Source organism: Opisthocomus hoazin, chromosome 3, assembly GCF_030867145.1.
Source record: "Opisthocomus hoazin isolate bOpiHoa1 chromosome 3, bOpiHoa1.hap1, whole genome shotgun sequence".
Lineage (NCBI taxonomy): Eukaryota > Metazoa > Chordata > Aves > Opisthocomiformes > Opisthocomidae > Opisthocomus > Opisthocomus hoazin.
The window spans coordinates 90,968,952-90,986,763 of NC_134416.1; the positions used below are offsets into that span (position 1 = coordinate 90,968,952).

Sequence of the window (17,812 nt, forward strand, 5' to 3'; positions counted from 1 at the left end):
GAATACTAGTTTTTCCAGAGAAAGATGATAGCCATACAGTCAAAATACTAACTGCAGCCGTTTGGGTCACAGCGGTTAGTAGAGAGTGGCATCTACACCTATAAAGTTTAAACATGACCACTTCCAGTAGTAAGTTTCTGTATGGAACTTACTTGGAGGTTTCAGAATCTGTTTCTACAAGGCTAGAAATATGACATAAACTGGCCATATGTGAGTTGAAAACAGATACTGAATTTTTTCATTCCTATCATGGGCTTTTCAAGAACTGCTGAATCTAACAGGACAACTTTCCTGAAATTCTTTCATACTTTCATACAAACAGTGCTGATTAGCCATTTGTGACAAGAGTGGAAGGCTGCCACTTTCAACCCAAACAGTAAGCCAGGCACCAAAAGTCTTAATTTCACACAACGTGCCATAAGATGCACGCATTGTTCTCAGTCAGCAACACACACGCTAACCTTGATCACTTCTTATCATTCACAAACTATTCTGCGTAGTTCAGGCAGGGACACCTTCCACTAGACCAGGTTGCTCAAAGCCCCATCCAACCTGGCCTTGAACACTTCCAGGGAGGGGGCAGCCACAGCTTCTCTGGGCAACCTGGGCCAGTGCCTCACCACCCTCATGGCAAAGAATTTCTTCCTCATATCTAATCTAAATCTGCCCTCTTTTAGTTTAAAGCCATTCCCCTTGCCCTATCACTACATGCCCTTGTAAAACATCCCTCTCCATCTTTCTTGTAGGCCCTCTTCAGGTACTGGAAGGCTGCTATAACGTCCCCATGGAGCCTTCTCTTCTCCAGGCTGAACAGCCCAAACTCTCTCAGAGTTTCCTCATAACAGAGGTGATCCCTTGGATCATTTCTGTGGCCCTTCTCTGGACCCACTCCAACAGGTCCATGTCTTTCCCGCGCTGAGGGCTCCAGAGCTGGACTCAGGACTCCAGGTGGGGTCTCACCAGAGCAGAGCAGAGGGGCAGGATCCTCTCCCTTGCCCTGCTGGCCATGCTGCTTTTGATGCAGCCCGGGATACAGTTGGCCTTCTGGGCTGTGAGCACAGGTTTCAAACACTGCAATCTCATGGAAATGAATGGGTCAGTCTTTTACAATCATCAACATACAGTGATAGGGCAAAGATGTGAATACCATACTTGCGATGAATTTAGTCTCAATAAATTAAAAAGGTTTTATATTTTGCCCTCAGAAGTTCCATACAGAACACCTGTTGTCCACAGTGGAACTCCAAATACTGAATCCCTCCAAACACTGAAAGAGGTAATTTCCCACCTGCCACTTACCAAAACTGCAATCGTACTGAGGTAGCCATTTTTGCATTATGTTGAATTCCAGTATGAAGAAAGAATTTGAAATTTGACATGAGCACTGTGTTTTAACTAGCCGTTAGCACAGAATTAATGTACAGAATTAGAGATACACAAAAGCCGTAGAATTCCAAGAAATGTTCGGTGCCATATCTTTGTATACCTTTATAATTGTGACTTTAGATAAGGCTAAAGTAAGACTTAAAAAAAAAAATTGTAGAAAAAACATCTACGATTTAATAGTGGGGTAATATTGCAGGTTAACAGATCCTATAAAAAAGTGGACAGATTAAATTCCATACTGTGAAATGTAAAGCAATGCACAGGAAGGAAGAAAACATTCCAACTTCACTAACTGATGAGCTCTAAGCTGATCAAAACTCCTCAGAACTCTGAACTACTCAGGAATTGTCATGACTGCTCAGAAAACACATTTTGGGATTATTAAAAATCTACCAAGACACTAACTTATAAAGAACAAGCTAAATTCTTAGAAGTACTAGGAGAGAAAGAAAGAACAACAACAAATAATGCTACTACAAAGAAATCCATGGTTTGCCCAAGTCTTACGACTAAAGATATGACTAAATAAACCCGAACTCTAATGGGGAACATGCCTGACGTCTATGAAATGGGTACCTAGAAAGGGAGGGCAGATACTGCTGTGTCTGACCAAAGAAGAAAGAAATCATAAATTAAGCTAGGAAGATTAAAACAACAGGCAATTGCTTTTCATTAAAAAAAAAAAAAAAGTAACCTGTACAACTTCTTCCTATTCGCATGCTAAAAGGTTACACACGTTCACGCAGAGACTGGGTAAGTTTAAAGAAGGAAAATTAATTGCAGGTTACTTACAGAAACCAGGTCTGACTCAAGAAGTTCCCACATCACGAGTTGTTAAGAGACAGAAGAATCTTCTGCGGAGGCATTACCATCTCCTTACTCTAGTCTGATTCCCTTTCCCAGCAATCTGCTTCTGGCTATTGTCAGGAATAGTATCCTAAGCTAGGAATTTTTTTTTTTTCTGCCTTAGTGTATTCTTCAGTCAGCAGATTTTAACATAGTGAATTATGAAACTCTTTCATACCTCAAGAAGAAATCAACAGCCCTGCAGTGATTATGGAGAGCTGACAGTGCAGGCAGAAAAAAATCACTTTTGCGATGACTACCTGCAAGACTTAATGAAATGCTTCCTTTTAGGTCATTCACAATAGGGAAACATCTAATGAGCTATATCTCCTTCTACTCATGCCATGCTCATCAGCAGAACAGTCTGGCTGATCAGTTACCTTCTGCTTATTTCATTACGACTCTTTCATGTCTTTATTCCCTCATTTCACATTTCTACCAAATAACACACCTCCATAACTAAATGGATGACAGCTTAACCTCATTTTTCATTTCTCATAAGTTACTCAAAAGAAAAAAAAAAAGTATATTTACAGGTTACAAGTTTAGCTGTTTCACATTCTTTTTATTTCTATTTTTGGAGAGATGGTAGGGGTAGATGAAGCAGGGAAGGGACAAGGACTCAGATTCCTGAACAAGACCGGGTCTGTGGTAAGCAGAAACGGTTCTGCAAATTTTCTGATGCTAGTACAGCTAATAGAACAATGTATGTTTTGGGGTAAATGAAACCTATCACTCACTCCAGTAGCAGAAATTTTACATACAAGGGTTTCTTTATCCTGCTGATGAAGTTTCTGCTTCAGGTCTGCTGAGTTAAATTTCATTTGGCAGCTGTATGTTTATCGGTCTTTAAATTCTGATTAAGTTCATTACCAGAATAGTGCTGTTCGGTATTGCACTCCAGATTCATATTCAGGCTTGGGTTTTGAAATCCTGTGCAGCAATGATCAGAGGTTTAAACTGTCTACTAAGCTCCTGTTCTAGGAAATTAGTCTGTAGCTCTTGCATGTGTAGAGAAAAAGGAACAGATGAGCAATGAAATAAAAATTTAATATATCCTACTCTCAGCCCTGAATTCATAATACAGCTGACCAAGGATTGTGACAAATTTCAAGTAATCATTTAAAAGACTTCAAAGCTACAATTTATTAGAATTTTTTTTTTCAGGTGACAGAGACCTTTGAGACTAAATACCTAATCCTTGCATGAACCAGTGTACCACTTCCATCTGACCTCTTCGAGCCCTATTCCCACCTGACAGGATGCAGCACAACAATCCCCACCACTTTGTGTAGCAAAGTGGAAAAATACACATTATTTTAGTTGCATCACTGAGACTCCTTCCCTACCCCAAGCCCACATTCTTGCTATGTTCCTTTTACTGCATATGTATTTCGGACAGGGTCACATTAGGTTCTGGACACGTTAGCTCCCTAGTCTGGCTGTCCATATGGCTGTTAGTGCCTGCAAAACATAATACCATTTCCTTCAGTGGCAACATAAAAATAAACCAGATTGAAGTGAACACAACCATTGCTTCAAGGCAGGTAATTCTCTAACAGCAAATATGAAGTAAAAAGACGACTCAACATTCTCTCTACTAAAATACAAGACTTATCCAAGAAAACATCTATATAATTAGCTGCAGGCCAGAGATTCTACTCATAAATGAATACATAATTTTCAGTGCTCACATCTCAATATGTATTTTTCCAATGTACCAACAGCTATATGCAACACATTTTGCATCAAGGTGTTTTTTTTTAAACAGCCGACAAGGAATGTCGGAATGTGGAAAGAGGGACAGGCCACTTGGGAAGAGTACAGAAACGTGGTGAGAGCATGCAGGGATGCGACGAGGAAGGCCAAGGCTCACCTGGAATTGAAGCTGGGAAGGGATGTCAAAAACAACAAGAAGGGCTTCTTCAACTACATCAGCAGCAAAAGGAAGGCTAGGGACAACGTGGGGCCGCTGCTGAATGAGGTGGGTGTCCTGGTGACGGAGGATGCGGAGAAGGCAGAGCTACTGAATGCCTTCTTTGCTTCAGTCTTCAGTGCCAAGGCAGGCCCTCAGGAATCCCAAGCCCCGGAGGTAAAAGAAGAAGCCTACAAAGAGGACGACTTTCCCTTGGTTGAGGAGGACTGTGTGAGGGATCGCTTAAGCAATTTCCGTCTGAACATGAGGAGGAACTTCTTCCCTCTGAGGGTGACGGAGCACTGGAACAGGCTGCCCAGGGAGGTTGTGGAGTCTCCTTCTCTGGAGATATTCAAGACCCGCCTGGACACTGTCCTGTGCAGCCTGCTCTAGGTGACCCTGCTTCGGCAGGGGGGTTGGACTAGATGACCCACAGAGGTCCCTTCCAACCCCTACTATTCTGTGATTCTGTGATTCTGTGAAGGTGCTATATTGGAAAAAAGAACAGCAAATAGTTCTCCATCATAGGAAAAAAAAAGTTTATTACAGCAGATGAACAAAACTCAAAGGAAGCGCTCTGACATTTCTACTGGAATAAAAAAAGTAAGATTTAGCCATATTCCCAAAGTAAATGAAGAGACTGAGATGACAGCACAGAGCTGCAATATAGGAGAAATTAAAGGAAAAGATTCTTAAGGAAATAGTGGAAGAAGGACCCAAATTTAAACAAAAACCAGCCAAAGTCAAAAGCAGAAGAAAGAATCTCCATGATTCTGCACAGAAACTGTAAGCAAAAGGTGAATAATAGTGGTCACGCCAGTACACACTGGATGTAATGCTCTGGAGTACTCTTTGGGCTCCATCTGGTAAAAGTTGCTTTAATAGGTACGGCTCCCTTTTATTCTCTTTCTACAGACACGTGTTTTTCACATGCTTTTTCAGAATTGATGAAACAGCTTCCTAATTTATCAAGCCTACACAGAAGCATCAGACAGAAGAGAAACTCTAGTAGTTAAGTCAGTGTAAATTCCTGTTCTGTGCATCACTAATTCAAAACAAGCTCAGCCAAGACCTGAATGATGCCCTGAGAACAAATAAAACAATCTCACACATTTTCACACAACACTAATTTAGCTCATCTACTGTTTCTTGGTAGGATGTCCAGAAGAGGGGAGAGGAGGAGAGGAATCAACTTATGCCACTACTTAAGGGCCAGACATAATCCTTCCCACATGCCCATGCAAGGCCACACACTCACTTTCATGCACTGACTGCATATAGCGCACGAAAATCCATGCTGGATAACAGAAAATGACTTCATGTGAAGCAGGCAGACATCAGTAGAGCACAGCAGAGCCTTAACTCCTCCTGACATGGTTATTCAGGTATACCGCCAAAGGTATCTTCTGGCAGCTATCAGGTTTGCTGTGGATGTATTTCTCACACAGAAGTACTTACGAGAAGTTGTTCTCTCATAAAAACTCCAGAGCTGCGCACCTAAGTTTGTTTTGTTTTATTTTATGGTCATGCTAAGTTTGTCTTCTACATCGTTAGCACTCTGTCTTCATAATGGGGGGAAAAAAAAAGAAAAGGAAAATCAATGTGCTATTACCCTGTCAACCTACCCTTGCAAGAATTCTTTGAACATTGATGCTTAAGTAGGAAAAATGTATGCATTAGCATCACTAAGCACGCTTATTTTTTTTACTTGAACGTAAAACAGAAATTAGATGCAAAAACTGATATAGTGTAAGAAGCAGGGGCTCACAGCAGAAGTAGAAAGATAAATCAGTAAACAAGTGTCCTCAAACAACATTTCACTACGCAGAAGGTACACAGTAAACAAAAAACCCCCCAAATCTTCTGAAAACATCTATAGCGTGATCCACTGTGAACCAAATCTGAGGGCACTGCCCTCAGGTGCATGCACACCCAAGTTCAGTTTAAACTGCCCTCCCTGCTGAAGCAGTCCAAACAACGCATATGTAAACCTGAAAGCATAAAATGCACCAGGGTTATTTATACATATCGGGGATGCTCGAATCATACAGCTCTCATTACACGCACAAACAGAACCCACAATGGGGAGCAACTGGTTAGCGATGATTTCCCCAATGCCTCAATTACACGTACCAGAGTTGCTAAAAAGGCTCTGAGGAATTCAATTTGTATTTAGAAAAGTATACACCTAGCCACTGGGACAGGAATAACATGAATTTTACAGCTGTTAATAGAAGTTTCATTCGGACAATTGGTCAATACAATGTTTAAGTAAACATTGCTGCTTACAGCTTTAGAAGGTGTGGGCAAGTGACATGTACTTTGTAGGCAGCATGAACTATATAACTAGTATAAATTGCTCTTAGAGAGCCAACACCTGCAACATCTCATTCATCAGTGTACTCAGAATTGTGATCTGGAATTCCAATTACTGAACAAAATCTATTACCAATTTGAGCCACTTGGGTAAAAAAGCCTTCTCTTGACCTCCATAGTAGTTAATTATCTCAAATTATTTTAGAAACAAACTATCAAGAGGAATGAGTCTACTAACACTGAGTTTGGCTAAAAAAAGGCAAAACAATCACTATATCTGCTAATACAATGATACAAATCTGTAAAGCAATTAAAAAATTTTACTACCTATTAGGACACCCTGCTTTGAAGGCTTAACTTTATCAGGTCACCTTTTGAAAATAACAGAAAAAAGTAGTCACAGAAATTATTGCACTGTTATTATCATATTCAGTTTTGCATATAATTATAGCTGCAAAAGAGATTTAATAAGGCCCCCATAAGTAGTTTTTAGTTTTATCTTACATTTTGAGATAACTTAACTTTGGAAGTACTAGCTTTCCCTTGAACAGAAACGCTGGTAAACAAGGTACATTTCTATTGCACATAAACTAGCAGTTGCATTGTGTCAGGCTACTGAATATATTCAACTTGCCACTTTTTTGACTTACAGGAAAAATACATTAGATGCCTGGAGACAAATAATATATGCTACTCTACAAATGGTTTCATATAAAAAGATTATATTGATGTGAACAAATATCCAATTCTTGGAGCCTGCTTTTTTCAGATATTCTCTTTGTATTAGCTTTCTGCAATACATATTTACCACGATATCTTTTATATTAAGTATTGCCATGGCAGGAACATGGAAAAAAATACTGCTGTAAAGCTAAGGAGAGATCTGATACAACTGACACTAAGTATAGGTTTCACTTACAATGAGAAATGGATGAGAGAAGTAGAACTGGATTTACATACACTACTTACCCGTGTGAAGGTACCCTCGAAACTGTGAATATCCAGCTGTGGCTTCTGGGCATAAACATAAGCATTGATTGAAAAGAGATCCTGTAAAACAGATTAATGTATTTATTATTACTTAAATTTAATCACATATTTTGAAGACATTTTAGTGGTACAGGCTCCCGATTATGACCTCCTCCACCCATCCCAAGTTAAGTTCATGAAATTTTTACTCAACCAAGAAACATGCTGTTTTTTCAGTACATCTTGCTAGAAAGGAACCAGATGCAAGATGATACTCTAAATGCGTTGACAGTTCAAACACTAAACGGTTTTAAAAATTCTAACTCATGTTACAAATGTATCTAATTTACTTTCTCTTAACAGCCCCATTTTAATTTATAATAGTATAATCTTAAAATATTTTCCATATATCTGTTCCTTTAAAAATAAAATGGTTTTTGTTTTGTTTTTATTTTTAATGAAACTGGAAACAAAATACTTCTCCAGCAAGGAGAAAGTCAACTGAATACAAGAGGAAACAATGAATTTGATTCCAGTTCTCTTAAATGCTCAAGCACATCTGCAGTCAACCCATGAGAAAACCCCATCCACTTCAAGAGAGCCTGGATACATCAACAGGATTCCTCAAATGCTTGAAAGTCAGGGATAACACTAAACTAGTCTGATAAAATTAGGTCTAATACAGGTGGTAGTACCACTTGTGACAGCAAATAGCCCATGCACATTCCTGCCCTAAAACCTGAAAAAGCAAGAGACGACAGTAAGAATAAGATACTACAGTAAGAAGTACTGCACGCTAAGAGAATAAGATAGTACAGGAGCAGGCTCTACAAATAGATGGTGGTACGGTACAAAGAGGGAAAGGGAAAAAAAAAAATCTGATGTCCCTTAAGACCCAGGGAGGATCACCTTAAAATTCTGAAACAATTATTTAAACAGATAACTCTTCTGAAACACCCACCTCCCACAGAAAGAATACCACAGAATAATTGTTAAAGACCTGATACAAAGGACTTTCTTCTCATCAGAAAAGCAAACCTCCTGGTGCTTTTTAGATGGTCGGGACCAACAGCAGCTAAGAGATTTCAACACAAGTATACCACTCATTATGGATCCACGATCCAATTTCTACTCTCAAGAGGAGAAGATGCTTGATACTAAATCCCAGCTGATTTAAGAATCATAACCTCTGACGAAATGCAAGAGTGTCTACCTTCGCACCGTAGGCACTGCCTAACTATTTGGGTTATTACTGGATGAATCTTGCAATCTCTGTTGATGTCTTAAAATCTGACACACTTGTATCCTTTTGTTTCTCCAATAAAATGGCTACAGATTTTTGAAAAACATCTTTTTTCCACTTTTCCAGATCAAAATGAATGATTTAAATCTATTGTACATTTATCAAACATGTCTGACTTCAGTTTAAAACTGCGTAGCTCTATAAATAATGAATTTTTATTTCTATTTATATTCTGAAGAAATCTCTCACTTCATACCTTGCAAAAAAACAACTTTGTATTTCATATGCTGTTTAGAACTTGAATCAAATCCAAACATTACTCTCACAAATTATCTTTATCTTAAACCGTTAGCCATTTATTGCAGTCTTTCACATGACGTTCACTCATTGCATCCTTGTTCTTCCAACCTACTTTCATCGGGTTCACGAGAAATAATTCATATGAAACTAATACTCGTGTGGTGTCCTATATCTTCATCACTCACTTCTTTCCAACCTGTTATCACCTACAATTTAGCTAATCCAGGCTATTATGCACTTCATTATGCAAAGAAAAATACAGAGTCTCTTAGTAGCGGATAGCACAGCAGAAAACTAATACCACACACATACTCCTATGCACAATAAAAACTGCTAGTGAAATGCATCAACCAAGAACTTCTCTCTTTTCAAGGAATGTTGTAGTGGGAAGCAACATTAGAATACAAGGAAGCAGAAATACCCAACTTTTTAAGTATACTGGCATTTGTACAGTAATATATCTTCCTGGTTTCTAATCTTTCTACTTTCTTCTACTGAAAGGGGTCTCCTTTGTTACATTTTAAACGTAAAAATTTCTACCACATTCCTTTGGTGTCTTTTCTTTTTATGTTTTAGTTCTCCTTTTGCATTTCTGATCTGGCACCTAAACTTTCATGTTTTCTTATTTTCTTAATTTCAACTTCGAAGCACACTCACTTCTCTTTCTGAAAAACTGAGACCTGCACATTCGCTACACATCTGTGGCATTACTCTGGCATGCCACAAACTAGAACCAGAAGAGCATTCCGAAAGTGCATGTTTTTCCCTAAAACCAGAAAACCACGGTGCTCTGAGAGAAATCCAAGGTGGTAGTTCATTTCATTCATGAGTAGCAGAAAAAAAAGACATGCAAGCATATTACACATGCTCAGTAGCTTTCTGAAGTATTTTTTTCATTATTAGGCTAAAGAAAAGGGATAAGGACTTTTTTTCTCCTGTAGCCCAATGCTCTGTACTCCAAATGGACATCATCTTCAGGCCAATAAAATACAGTAACTGAAGTTTCATAACACAAGCGAAAGAAAGAGAAATTCAAAGAATAATGCAGTTATAGAAGACAGATTACATATGAACCGCAGCCAACAATAAAGGTTACTGTAAGAGTACAAAGATGGTCCTTCACCCAGCGCTGCTTTCCCAGCAGCAGAAGCTGTACCTTTTGCATCTCAGTTTCTTGGAAGATGTCACAAAGGTGAATTTAACAAGAAGACATCAAGATCTGTACACAACACCGCATGTAAATACAACTTCTGCTCACTGAGCAAAAAAAGTTTACCGGGTTAGGTTATATCATTGCTTATCCCTACATAAAAGCAGAGAGAAAGGAAATCACCTTAAACAAAGGATTTAATTATATTAAAAAAAGCCAAAACAGAACATAAACTACTTTTTATTAATGATTTAACTAATGAGGGACTTGATCTTTGTAAAATTCAGCTTCAGTAAAGAACTATTTTCATATTATAAGCTTTGAACTGGTTCACTGATGCCAAACAGTTCTACTGAAATGTTAAATGGAAACAGTATTCTAGACCTAAAATTACGTTGCTTTTAGGAAACAGCGAGGGCAAATGACCTCAGTTATCTTCTTACTCAAGAAAAAAAAAAAACAGCAACACTTGGGTAGGGGGATTGTAACAGTTCTAGATTAAAGAAACTATATGAAAGACTTGAATCTCAAGCAACAAAAATTGTCTTTCTACAACAGTATATGAGATTAAAACCATTTTTACACGCATTTAATTATCTCATAGTTGAAAATAGTAATTTAGAAAAAAGCATTTCATCCTTCTACACTGAAAGTCAGGAAATTGATGACGGCACAATAATGAAAATGTTCTCTTTTGCATCTCACAATTTAAAAATCATCGCAAAGTTATCAATAACATAGAAAACCCTCCTCTCCTAGGTCAAGGGCAACATTTGTTCACCTTACTTAAAGATCATTAAAATACATTCTTAACCATAACATGCACTTCATTACAAATAAAAGCGCCTTTGGTTCAATACAACTAATTAAATGTAAATGGTATTGTTTACTGCTGTATGGATCTTCTGATATCAATCAGCAAGTCGCCATTTATTGGAAATTACAGCGACCTCCTTGCTGCTAACGAACCCAGCTGACCACCCAGGCTAGCGAAGAACGCCTCAGACGCGGACGGCCCGAAGGACCGCCCCACCCGCGCAAGAAACTTAACCCAGGCGTTACAGCACTCGCTGCTCAGCCGCCATCAAGCGTCTCGCTGACATTTTAATTCTCCGATCGCGTTAAGTGCTTCAGGAAGGCAACACAACCTGCACCGGCGGCCGCGACGGTGCCCGCAGCTCTTCAGGCAGAGCTCTGAGAGGCTGCGGCTCGGGGCGCTCCGGCTGTGGCGGCGGTCAGGGCGGGCACAGCGCGGCTCCGGCCGCACAGGGGGCAGAGACGCGGGGCAGGCACCGGGTGTACCGTGCCCCACCCCCCCCCGCTCCCCGCACCGCGCCTTCCAGCCCACCCTCGGCCGGCTCCGCGCCCCGCCGCGCAGCACGCCCCCGCCGCTGTGCCCGCGGCCGCCCAGCAGGCGGCGCCCTCACGGCACGGCCCCGGAACGGGGGCGCGGGGAGACCCGCGGTCGGGCCGCGGTACGAGTGACCCGGCGGCCGGGAGGGCTCCCATTCCAGAGCTCCTCGAGGCCAGGCATTCCGAGGGGTGCTCCCTGCTGCGCCTTCCTTTCACCCCAGCGATCGTGGCGGGGGCAAACGGGGCCAGCAGATCCTGGCGCGGGAGGACGGGTCCCCGCCCGGCCCCCCTGCAGCATCCCGGGGAGGGCAGCAGGCCGCAGCGGAGCCCCGGCCGCGGACACACAGCACGGCCCTTTGCCGGGCTGCTTCAGGCCCCGACAGGTAGTTTGAAGCCTCCCGAAAAGCACCTCCCCTGTTAGACACAGAATCACACAGAATGGTCGGGGTTGGAAGGGACCTCTGTGGGTCATCTAGTCCAACCCCCCTGCTGAAGCAGGGTCACCTACAGCAGGCTGCACAGCACCGCGTCCAGGCGAGTCTTCAATATCTCCAGAGAAGGAGACTCCACAGCCTCCCTGGGCAGCCTGTTCCACCAGCTCCGTCACCCTCAGAGGGAAGAAGTTCTTCCTCATGTTCAGATGGAACTTCCTCTGCTTCAGTTTGTGCCCATTGCCCCTTGTCCTGTCGCTGGGCACCACTAGAAAGAGTCTGGCCCCGTCCTCCTGACACCCATCCTTCGGTTATTTATAAGCATTTATAAGGTCCCCTTTCAGCCTTCTCTTCTTCAGGCTGAACAAGCCCAGCTCCCTCAGCCTTTCCTCATAGGACAGATACTCCAGTCCCCTCATCACCCTCGTAGCCCTCCGCTGGACTCTCTCCAGTAGCTCCTCATCTTTCTTGAAGTGGGGAGCCCAGAACTGGACACAGTACTCCAGATGGGGCCTCACCAGGGCAGAGCAGAGGGGAAGGAGAATCTCCCTGGACCTGCTGGCCACACTCCTCCTAATGCACCCCAGGATCCCACTGGCCTTCTTGGCAACCAGGACACACTACTGGCTCATGGTCAACCTGTCCACCAGGACACCCAGGTCCCTCTCCGCAGAGCTGCTCTCCAGCAGGTCTGCCCCAAGCCTGTACTGGTGCATGGGGTTGTTCCTCCCCAGGTGCAGGACCCTGCACTTGCCCGTGTTGAACTTCATGAGATTGCTCTGCACCCAACTCTCCAGCCTGTCCAGATCTTGTTGAATGGCAGCACAGTCTTCTGGTGTATCCACCACTCCTCCCAGTTATGTGTCATCAGCAAACTTCCTGAGGGTACATTCTAACTCTTCATCCAGGTCGTTGATGAAGAAGTTGAACAAGACTGGGCCCAGTACTGACCCCTGAGGGACACCACTAGTTACCGGCCTCCAACTAGACTCAGCGCTGCTGACAACAACCCTCTGAGTTCTGCCATTCAGCCAGTTCTCTATCCACTTCACTGACCACTCATCCAGCCCACACTTCCTCAGCTTCCCTAGGAGGATATCATGGGAGACTGTGTCGAAAGCCTTGCTGAAGTCCAGGTAGACAACATCCACGGCTCTCCCCTCATCTACCCAGCCAGTCATGCCATCGTAGGGGTGAGCGAGACTGTCGCTGTGAAATGGCGATCCCTCCACTCAGGAGCCGACACAAAGCATAGGGGTGTTTGGCAAAGCAACAGCCCTTTTCAGGTTAGTATCTGGAGAGCAGCTTGCCTAGTTTTTCAGTTTTATTAAGAGAAATTTTCAGCAGCAGAGGATCCTGTAGAAGCCTAGGGTGACAAAGAGTCTATTTAAAATGGGTTTCTCAAATGATCCTGACTTTCAATGAAGTTGCTTCACATTTTTTTCCACTGCTTGTGAAGGAGACCTTGAATACCATTTGTTAATAAGACCTCCACTACGTATTTCAAGCATCCCTTTTTAGATAAGCTGGGTGTAAAGTTTCAAAGAGTGCCAAACACTATCCTTACATGTTTAAAGCATGTATCCTATTTTTACTCTTTTTTCCAAAACCATTATGTTAGCGTAACTACAAAGAAATACCTCTGCCTACTGCATTTTAATTTAACTTTAAAAAAAATGAATAAATGTAGGGCCTATAGAGAGATACAGCTTATGACTCTACTAGGAACTGCAAGAATTAGGCTTAGAATAGAATAATTCCATAATGCTGTCTTTCGTTAGTTTGAAATTCACGGCTTGCTTAGAGGTTCATACTAATCTCAGGAAGTTGTCCATCCACAGAGTTTGTTCAGATGCCTGATACTCTGCATATTATCGCCATCCCCACAAAGGTAAAAATGTCTTTGCGGAAATGAAAGAGGTACCAATATGCTTTGCACAGGAATGGGAACAGCCTTCCTCGATGTGTGCTGAGCATCATCTTCTGCGATGGATGTGGGGATCCCCTGAAAAGTATTTACATTTGGGCACATTAGGCTACCATTTCCCCAAAACATTTCAGAGACAGATGGGGCTCCAGAGTGAAGCAGATATATGACATAACCACTGCAAACAGTCTGAGACCAGCTGGGAAGCAGCCATCTAAAATGATCTCATTAAAGAACCACCAAGTGTCAATGGTGCGACCAAACCGCACAGTATGGAAACTGGGAGACAGTTTGATTTAGTTGGCAGGAAGTATTATACCCAGTGCCAGTTACTTCAGGATGACATATCAGCAGACAAAGTCTTGGCTAGCGTGGTTAACCACCAGTAACTGCGTGATGCGAGAAAGGGTAGAGGCATATCAACTGCTTGGTGGCTTCCATTTGCTGCTGGTAGCCAGGGAAGGTTTAAGTGTACACAACCGCACCTGATGACACAACTCAGGTTGTCACCTACAGCTCAGGAAGATGGAGAATACAAAAACCTTGAAAGAAGCACAGATCAGTCAGAGGTAGGTTAATAGCAGCAAGTGGAAACAACTAAGGAAGAAATGGTTACTGTGTTGTACAGTTGACTCTCCTACACTCTTTCCAAGACTCATGAATAATTGCTTGGTGATTCCTTGCCCTTCCCTCCTCTACATGCCCCAAACCACCACCACCTGCAGCAAACCTTCACTTCTGAACAAAGCTGCATGTCCTGCCATTCAAATGCAGACTCCCCAAATTCAGCCATTTCTGATTTATTTTCCACTGTAAACAACTACAACACAAACATTTACATCTTTCAAATCAAATGCACAGGTTTAAGCATCATTTTATGCTGTCTCTATAGAAGCTTAACAATTCATCAAGTCTAAAAAAAAAAAATCAGTTATCAGTAATAAAGAACATAAAAGTTATTGTACAACAATTCCCTGCTCTGTCAGGTCTATTTCCTCCTAGCAAGAAGGGAAATCTTCAGACACAGATTTGTGGGTTTGTTTTTTTTAAAATAGAACAGGTAACTTAAAGTTTTTCTTTTATTTTCCAAAACAGTGTAGAGAAACCTTTGCACTGTGAATTTACTCCAGATTTCATTAGCCTCAGAACACCAAAGTTCAGAACACTGAAACTGTCACCAGCAAACAGAACTCAGAGGCAGTGCTCTGCACAAAAAGTTGTATTTGCTGAGTGCAATCAGTGATGCTTCCAAAACAAAAGAGAAATAAAAAATAATAATGAAGTTGGACACAGTTGTAACCACCTGAAAAGCAGTAATGACAAAAAAAAAAAAAAATCAAAGCAAGATAAAAAATTGACTGCATTTTAGTCAAATGCATGCATCTGCCTCAAATGTGGACATTTTTTTTTAATGAGAAAACAAGACAGGCCAATGAGTAAATGGTAAAAACCTATAGGATAGGCATTATTACAAACACTAAGTTCAACTGCAGGTTACAGAATACTTGTTAAAGTCCGTTCTTGCACCAGAATCCGACTTGGCATCTCTGTCTGGCACGACAAAACTTCAGCTCCATGCCTTGTTCCCAAGCCCCTAAATTCAAACCTAACTATTTTTTCCTCCTCCTGTCACACATGAAGCCAGTAGCCAGAGCACTGTCAATGCAGGAAAAAAAAATCTCTCCCTTTTGCTAATTTCAGTGTGGCAGCAACTCTGTAATTCTGGAAGAATAACTGCAGAAATCCTGCTAAAATCTGGCAGATTAATCTAATGCTTACTTTTTCTATTGAGATGGCACATAACAGTCCTTTTAAGGTATGTTTGCCTTTAATAAAACACCTAAAGGATTTAGGGTTAAAACACCAGAAATTCTGGACAGGTAAATTTCCACAGGCTTGTAACTTGAATATGTTTTCATAGCAAGTCTCTTCATACAAAGCAAACTCTCCTGTAAAACAGCAAGCTTCCCCAGTACAAGGGACACAATTCAGCTTCTCATTAAAAGACATTCATAAAATTCTACATACAGTTTTGTAGATACATGTATATTTGGAGTATATCCATACACACAGGTGCCCTTTTTCACTGTTTTAATAGTGCTACTCATGACAGGACACATATGCACTCAAGAAATACATACATTCAGGCAGCTCTTAGAGAGCCCACCTTGCAAGAACTTGCACATTGCACCTAGTCAGTCCAGCCAACAAAAAGCACTTTACCTTCTAAGAGCAGGCTGCTGTTTCCCAAGCTTACAAGCCAGTAATTAAAGCAACGGTTCCTGAGGCAAGAATGCCTTGCGCTTGCAGTACAACACTTGGTTGAAAACACTACAACTGTGATACACTTCTGCAGAGTATGGATCTCAGTCAGGACCACAATGAGAACCACCAAGTTCAAAGACAAAAATTCAGTACTCAGTTTCTTTTCAATGTAAAACCAAGAACATTTGCATAACCAACTTCTCATTCAGCATTCAGTGGAATATCTACCTCCTATTTACTGCAAAAACTAAGACTGTGGTAACAGATATTTTCCAATACTTACAATAATTGTAACAATCTTTTAGGTAACATGTATATGTATATATGGAAGATAACTTAAAAGCAAACAGATAAAACGCTTACCCCCAAAGCTGGCAATCTTTGCGTGCAGCTGACAGCAACCTTCAGTTTCCAGTCTGTTTCTCCATCTAGCTGGTCAGTTCGAATGAAACACGAACCTTGAAGTTATAGAGAGACATCAAACTATGTTTTAGATTTCAAAAATTCAGTTTGGGTTAAAAAAAAAAAGTAGAAGAGTGAAAATAAAGCAATTTACAACCATTTTTAAATAAATGTGCTACATATAAAAGGATCCATATTTTGGAATGTCTGTGTGCTTTCTTCCAGGAATGCTCCAGATACCACACATTTGCACAATTTTTCTGATAAAATTAACAATATGCCTGTTTATGAATGGGCAGGGAGGAATCTTATTTTACAGATTTCTTAATAGTTTCCAGATGTTATCAGCAAGAGATACAATGCCACTGGCTGAAGCTGAAATACGTTTATTTTTTTTCTTTCAGGATTGTGTCACTTGTACAATTCCAACACAATAGAATAATGAACTGATGCCTGCAATTTTTGTCTCTTTGCTGGTATGACACATCACAGCTTCCACTGCTTATAGTCTTGTTGCCTTCTCTGAAAAAATCTTTTAAAATAAATCCTGAACATGCACACCATTCAAAACAATATGGGTCCCAATGTATTCTACTTGAAAAATAATCCTTCTCTCTAAATTGGAGAAATACGGATTTGATGGGTGGACTGTTCGGTGGCTCAGGAATTGGTTGGAAGGTCGCAGCAAGAGGGTAGTGGTCAACAGCTCGATGTCCAAATGGATGCCGGTGGCAAGTGGTGTCCCTCAGGGGTCCACACTGGGACCGGTGCTGTTTCCACATTTCTTCATTGACTTAGACAGCGAGATCAAGTGCACCCTCAGCAAGTTTGCAGATGACACTGTTTCAATAGGAGGACCCAGGGAACTACAGGCCGGTCAGCCTCACCTCCATCCCGGGAAAGGTGATGGAGCAGCTTATCCTGGAGGCCATCATCAAGCAAGTGGAAGAAAAGAAGGTTATCAGGAGTAGTCAGCATGGATTCACCAAGGGGAAATCATGCCTGACCAATCTAATAGCTTTCTACGATGACATGACTGGCTGGGTAGACGAAGGGAGAGCCGTGGATGTTGTCTACCTGGACTTCAGCAAGGCTTTCGACACAGTCTCCCATGATATCCTCCTAGGGAAGCTGAGGAAGTGTGGGCTGGATGAGTGGTCAGTGAAGTGGATAGAGAACTGGCTGAATGGCAGAACTCAGAGGGTTGTCATCAGCGGCGCTGAGTCTAGTTGGAGGCTGGTGACAAGTGGTGTCCCCCAGGGGTCAGTACTGGGCCCAGTCTTGTTTAACTTCTTCATCAACGACCTGG

The 17,812-nt window shown here is 41.7% G+C and overlaps 1 protein-coding gene across 5 annotated transcripts in view; it reads right to left on the reverse strand.

Annotated features, from left to right (window-relative positions):
• ATP9B (ATPase phospholipid transporting 9B (putative)) overlaps nucleotides 1-17,812 on the reverse strand; it is a 190,851-nt gene that overhangs the window by 95,289 nt on the left and 77,750 nt on the right. For all 5 annotated transcript variants that reach the window (XR_012763527.1, XR_012763526.1, XR_012763525.1 and 2 more), the window contains exons 8-9: nucleotides 16,465-16,559; nucleotides 7,433-7,513 (exon numbers count right to left, since the gene is read on the reverse strand). Coding sequence is in view for 2 of the 5 variants with exons in the window: in XM_075417049.1 (XP_075273164.1) it covers nucleotides 7,433-7,513; nucleotides 16,465-16,559 (176 nt within the window). In the remaining 3 variants the exon portion in view is untranslated. The remainder of the gene's footprint in view (nucleotides 1-7,432; nucleotides 7,514-16,464; nucleotides 16,560-17,812) is intronic.